At 42.2% G+C, this 6,000-nt stretch overlaps 1 protein-coding gene across 2 annotated transcripts in view; it reads left to right on the top strand.

The window, feature by feature from the left end:
• Positions 1 to 214: 214 nt before the first annotated feature.
• Positions 215 to 6,000, top strand: part of LOC115145598 (SH3 domain-containing protein 19-like) — a 23,721-nt gene continuing 17,935 nt past the window's right edge. The window contains exons 1-2 of one of the 2 annotated variants that reach the window (XM_029687092.2): positions 215 to 515; positions 745 to 837. In XM_029687092.2, coding sequence (XP_029542952.1) covers positions 768 to 837 — 70 coding nt within the window. In that variant the 5' untranslated portion in view covers positions 215 to 515; positions 745 to 767. Of the gene's footprint in view, positions 838 to 6,000 lie in introns of both variants that reach the window. The other variant, XM_065003914.1, reaches the window with a different exon arrangement.

The following is a 6,000-nucleotide window of genomic DNA, read 5'->3' as shown; positions in this document are numbered from 1 at the left end:
GAAAAATATACATTTGTATATTTAATCATTACTTTTAGCTTAAATAACTACATTTGTTTTTACACAACTCAACCCAGTTAGTAGGCTAATATGTAAAGTAGTATGCTGCCTTTTCATTTGTATGTGCTTCAACAGCTCCTGCCTGTCTCTGCAAGCCGTAACATGTATTGAATGACAGGTGAACTAGCATCATCACTATGGGCGGCCGTCTGGGTATCTATGGGCGAATAGCTGTGCTTTGGATGTTGTTTAATTTTTTTTTAATGGATAACATTTTCCCCAATACGCACAAGAGAACACTGTGACCACTCACTCCGTTAGGCTACAATTCTTTGTGTTCGGGTCGCAGTGGTTTTACTCAGACAATGTGGTGAGGAGAGAAACTTTTGTTGCGGTCTGTCAACTCCACGGTTCTCAATTCCGGGGCACACATCTCCATTTGTGATACCACTTTTGCCAGACAATTCAGTGCCTGTTGTTGACATTCGGGTCGGGCTACCGTCGGTGCGGACAAGGTAGGGAGCTATAGCCTAACTACCCCTCATATTCTACAAAATTACATTAACACAAACACAGTTGTAAAACGTTATACTCTGTGGCCGGGGTAGGCCTAATTCGGGTTTGCTCAACTCATAAAGACCCAACTTTACGCACCAGCCGAGACTGTTTACAAGGCAAATTAATTTCCCACCTCAGTCAATAGTTATTTTAATGACACGGTTCTAATTTGCCGGAAATTACCAGGCGCCGCAGTGTTCTTATCTCGTATGGCTGAAGCCAGAAGAGAAGAGGAGGCGGAGGAGTTGAGGGATATACGGAACCGAAATCAAGCAACAGGTATGTCCACTTGTCAACAATCTATCGTGAAGGTCAACCTCATGTAATTTTGATACAGCGTCTCCTGAAGTAGGCTACATGTGTTTGACACGTTAGGGCAATATAATTTCAAAACGTGGACTTTTACCTTTTAACCCATGAACATGACAACTTGGAACGGTGTTCCATCATGAAACATGGTAAAGTGTGTAGGAAATTATACAATTTAGCTGAAAATGTAATTAATATAACTTATTGTTGTTGTGAAGCAAATGTTATGCAATTCTACAAATTGTTCAATTCCATTGAGCTGAGATCTTTTTTGTTGCAGTTTTGAAGCTAAATTCCAGAAATTCTATGCATTTTGCCATGGCTAATGCTGTGTTCCTCTGCTCAAACATTATAACAAAATCAATGGGCATGTGCCCTGAATGCCCAGTTTTAAATATTATATTCTCCCTGACTATCTAGCTTTTATTTGATTGTTAGTTCTAAAATATATTTTCTGCCTGCTTTCTATCTGGTTTCGATCTTTTAAGTTGACACTGAGAAAAACAGTTTATCTGAAAATTACTACTTCAGATGGTAGAGTCCAATCAACAAGAATAGCTAGCATGCTAACTGTTCTTGTTGACTTCCAGTCATTGCACTAACACTAGTTAGCGTTGGCTCGTAAAACTACCTTTAACTTCCTTCATATTTGGTGCAGAGACATACAATGGTATCAACGATTGTATTCTGTTGCAGCTAGCGATTTTCCTAAAATAATAATTGTTCACATAAAAAAAATTCAAAAAGTATCTATATATTTAAAAAATAATAATAATAGTACGCAAACCCAAGTTTGAAAACCCTTGCTCTCTCACTTCTCTCATGCCTTCTAGCAACAAATCAGTTTCTAGTGCTATATAGAAACAAACCCTAGTTCTGTTCTGCACCATTACAGTATCTAGCTGCTATGGTTGACACAATGCTCTCACTGCATCATTCAGTGAAAGGATACTTTTATACAGCAGCTGGTAGCAACTACCTGTGTGTATCAGATACAGCGGTCAGTAAACAGTGCTACAACCACACGGAAATGGTCTGGAAAACCCTGAAACTCTGTCAGCCAGACAGGAAGGATGACACAACAAATTGTACATGTCCCGACACTTAAAATATTACTCATCTCATGCCAGACAAGCTGTGTCATTTGGTGCTAACTGTGTTGCTGGAAATGCATCTGGAAAACCACTGGCACTTGGCAGACAAGTTGATCCTGTTCATTTTGGTTCTGTATATTTTTGCTTTTGTCATTTTATTTCCTGGTGAAATCACTTCTAAAATGTATTCATATTCATATCTCTTATGCCACACAATCTTCATGTAGATAAAGGGTTGTAAATGAATACATGTCTATAGGCTTTATCCTGGACTTCCTGATGGGCCGCCCCCAGGTTGTAAGAGTTGGCAACAACACGTCTGCCAAGGCTGATCCTTAACACTGGGGCCCCTCAGTGGTGTGTACTTAGTCCCCTCCTGTATTCCCTGTTCACCCACGGCTGCGTGGCCAAACACGACTCCAACACCATCATTAAGTTTGCTTATCGACACAACATTGGTAGGCCTGATCACCGACAATGATGAGGCGGCCTATAGGGAGGAGGTCAAAGAACTGGCAGTGTGGTGCCAGGACAACAACCTCTCCGTCAATGGGCGCAAGAGAAAGGAGCTGATCGTGGACTACAGGAAAAGGCGGGCCGTATAGGCCCCCATTAACATCGATGGGGCTGTAGTAGAGCGGGTCGAGAGGTTCAAGTTTCTTGGTGTCCACATCACCCACGACCTATCATGGTCCAAACACACCAAGACAGTCGTGAAGAGGGCACGACAAAAGCTTTTCTCCCTCAAGAGACTGAAAAGATTTGGCATGGGTCCACAGATCCTCAAGGTTCTACTGCTGCACCATCAGGAGCATCCTGACCGGTTGCATCACCGCCTGGTATGGTAACTGCTCGGCATCTGACCGTAAGGCGCTACAGAGGGTAGTGCGTACGGCCCAGTACATCACTGGAGCCAAGCTTCCTGCCATCCAGGACCTACATAATAGGCGGTGTCAGAGGAATGCCCATAAAATTGTCAGAGACTCCAGTCACCCAAGTTGTAGACTGTTTTTTCTGCTACCACACGGAGCGCCAAGTCTAGGACCAAAAGGCTCCTCAACAGCCTCTACCCCCAACCCATTAGGCTGCTGAATAATTCATAAAAATCACCCCCCCTTGTACACTGCTACTACTCACTGTTTGTTTGTTACCTATGCATGGTCACTTCGCCCCCACCAACTAGCCTGTACCCCTGCACACTGACTTGGTACCGGTGCCTCCTGTATATAGCCTCGTTATTCTTATTGTGTTAGTCTACTTGGTAAATATTTTCTTCTTCTTTAACTGCACTGTTGGTTAAGGGCTTGTAAGTTTTTTAAATTATTATTTTATTTTTATTTTACCTCTATTTAACTAGGCAAGTCAGTTAAGAACAAATTCTTATTTTCAATGACGGCCTAGGAACAGTGGGTTAACTGCCTGTTCAGGGGCAGAACGACAGATTTGTACCTTGTCAGCTCGGGGTTTGAACTTGCAACCTTCCGTTTACTGGTCCAACGCTCTAACCACCAGGCTACCCTGCCGTCCCGGGTATTCGGCGCACGTGGCAAATAAAGTTTGATTTGATTTTAGTCATTGCGTTTGGTTTACTATTTTACATTTCAATGGCTGTTGGTATATTGAACTTTCCCTCGCCTTTGAATTCTGGTTCTATGCCGAGCAATTTCCAATCTAACAATGTGTTTGGACTCATAGAATGGTTAGACCTTCGTAGTGTAGTTAGGGGAGAATTAAGCAGCAACACCTGTTGAGCAAACACCTGACTTCCCAGTAAAGACACACCACACCCCACCCCACCCAACACAAGCCTCCATGCCCAATGTGTTAGTTCAGGCCTGGGTTAACTGCATCTGTCTGTATGGGGAGATCAGGCTGATCCTATGGGCAGGTGGGTTGACTGTGTAGAGAGTGATGGGGCAGGCGAACAGGAACTGTTGTCTTGTAACTTGATAATGGTGCCAACTGCCAACTCTACTGCACATGTGTGTAGGCTAGCTAGGCTATATCATATGAAGTCACAAGCTGAGAATAGCCAATTAAGGCTTCAGTGTACAGTATATGCTTGTCACTTTTTAAGAGTAATATACATTATCTCATATGACTCATATGCCATGCACCGTATGGTGCCATATGTTATCATTGATGATTACGTTGTGCATACTGTTCTTCATTGGCATTTTCAATTGGCCAAAGTTTAATCTCCTTGCGTTGAGCAAGATCTCCGTTAGACTGTCATCTCCCCCTAACATCCATGGATGACTCCTCTTTGACATCACCTAATCATGTCTTGACTTGAGTCATGTTAAGAATCAGCTCCTGACACCGTGTTATTCATAGGTGACATGATCATGTCTGTTTTTCATGCAAGGATAGAGCGCTCCACATTCACAATGTTATGCTTTTATAGTCGTCGTAGACATATCTGTTCCACTTTGACTGTTTATTATATCAAGCAGTGTGTGTGTGTGTATAACTTAGACCCCCTCATCTCTGTCTCTCTCACCCTCGGGTGGCTGTAGAAATATGGAGAAGGAGAAATTCATATTTTGTCTTCCTTTGAAGAATTGTGTCTCCCTTAGCTGAGGCTTATCACTTAATACAAATCCAACCATCATTAGTATTTTGCAATTAAACTGACTATTTCCAAAAAGGCATATTAGATTTTAATTGACTCGTCCCGTTGTAAAATATTCGCTTCCCCACTCGACGTCGACAAATTCATAACTTATCAATTTGACTCCACATGGAGGCAGCCTAATGGCAGCTGTGAAATAACTATTTTCTTTTGTGTGATGAAAAGGCTCTCAAATATTAATGTGGAGCCTGTTTCCCTTGTAGCAAATGAGATGTACATATTAATGTACTGTAGAGCCTCAAGAGAGAAAATAGATGTGCAGTGCACAAAAGCTGGTATTTCAATATCACCCAGAATGCTTCACTCTTTCTGTCAGATAGTTTATCATTGCTTAAAAATAATAATGATAAATTGATGTTCAATAATTGACACTATATATTTCTACTGGCTAGTCCAACTGACCTGTCTTCATAGGGCTTCACATGGGGGAGGGGGGGGGGGGTTGGTTGTGTGCAAAACAAGTATGAAAGTGTATACACTCACTACTGTATATCACTCTGCATGAGAGCGTCTGCTAAATTAATATAATTTAAACAAATGTATTTCTGCCAGATAGTTTATCATTGATTAACATAATAAATAGATGTTCAATAATTGACACACAATATTGACTTGGTTCCTTATTTCTACTGGCTAGTCCAACTGACCTGTCTGGTCCACGGGTTTGACTTCCTACAGAACATCTCTCAAAATGGACCCACAATGGCTCTCGATTGGACACGGTTAATGTGCAGCTGCTGCGTTCACCCATCAACCCGTCTGCCACTTACCCAGCCGTTAACCCCCAGCCCACCCTAAATAATTTGAAACACTCCCCTTTGAGAAAGTATAGGGAATACTTTGATTCTGGGGACATCCGTGTCTGTTCTGCCTGTGTGGGAAGTAGGATCCAAGGATATGAAAACCCCTGGAAGTCTTATGGGGTTCTGGGAAGACTCAGAGATTCCTGCGCTGTATAAATAAACCCAGAATATAAGAGATCACATTCCTGAACATGCCATGTTACCGGGGTCGGGATATAGAGGAAGATGCTTCTTTATGGACTGACTAGGGATGGGAACTAGCTCCTTGTCTCCACACTGCTGTGCCTTCATAGCCTAGCCCCTCCCTCCATGGGATGTAACCTTACTTCTGACCTCTGGTTGGTTTGAAGTCTTGGGCCTAGCTTGCATATTAAGAGGGGGGCTTTTTTCTACACTCCCTCTTACCACTTGTTCTTTACAGAGGGCTGCCCCAGTTCTGAGTGATGTTAGCATGTGTCATAGTGAGTTGTTTTGTGGTGTTTCTGTATGGGTTCCCTTCAATGGTTATTATTGTAGCGTGTCTTTTAGCAAGCAAATCAGCTTTAAAACCATATCTTTGTTTCTTTTCTCTTTAATGAGTTAGATGTTTTGCATCCTCTCT

This window comes from Oncorhynchus nerka, linkage group LG18, assembly GCF_034236695.1.
Source record: "Oncorhynchus nerka isolate Pitt River linkage group LG18, Oner_Uvic_2.0, whole genome shotgun sequence".
NCBI lineage: Eukaryota > Metazoa > Chordata > Actinopteri > Salmoniformes > Salmonidae > Oncorhynchus > Oncorhynchus nerka.
Note: the sequence above shows the minus strand (reverse complement) of the source record. Positions and strands in the feature narration are given on the sequence as shown.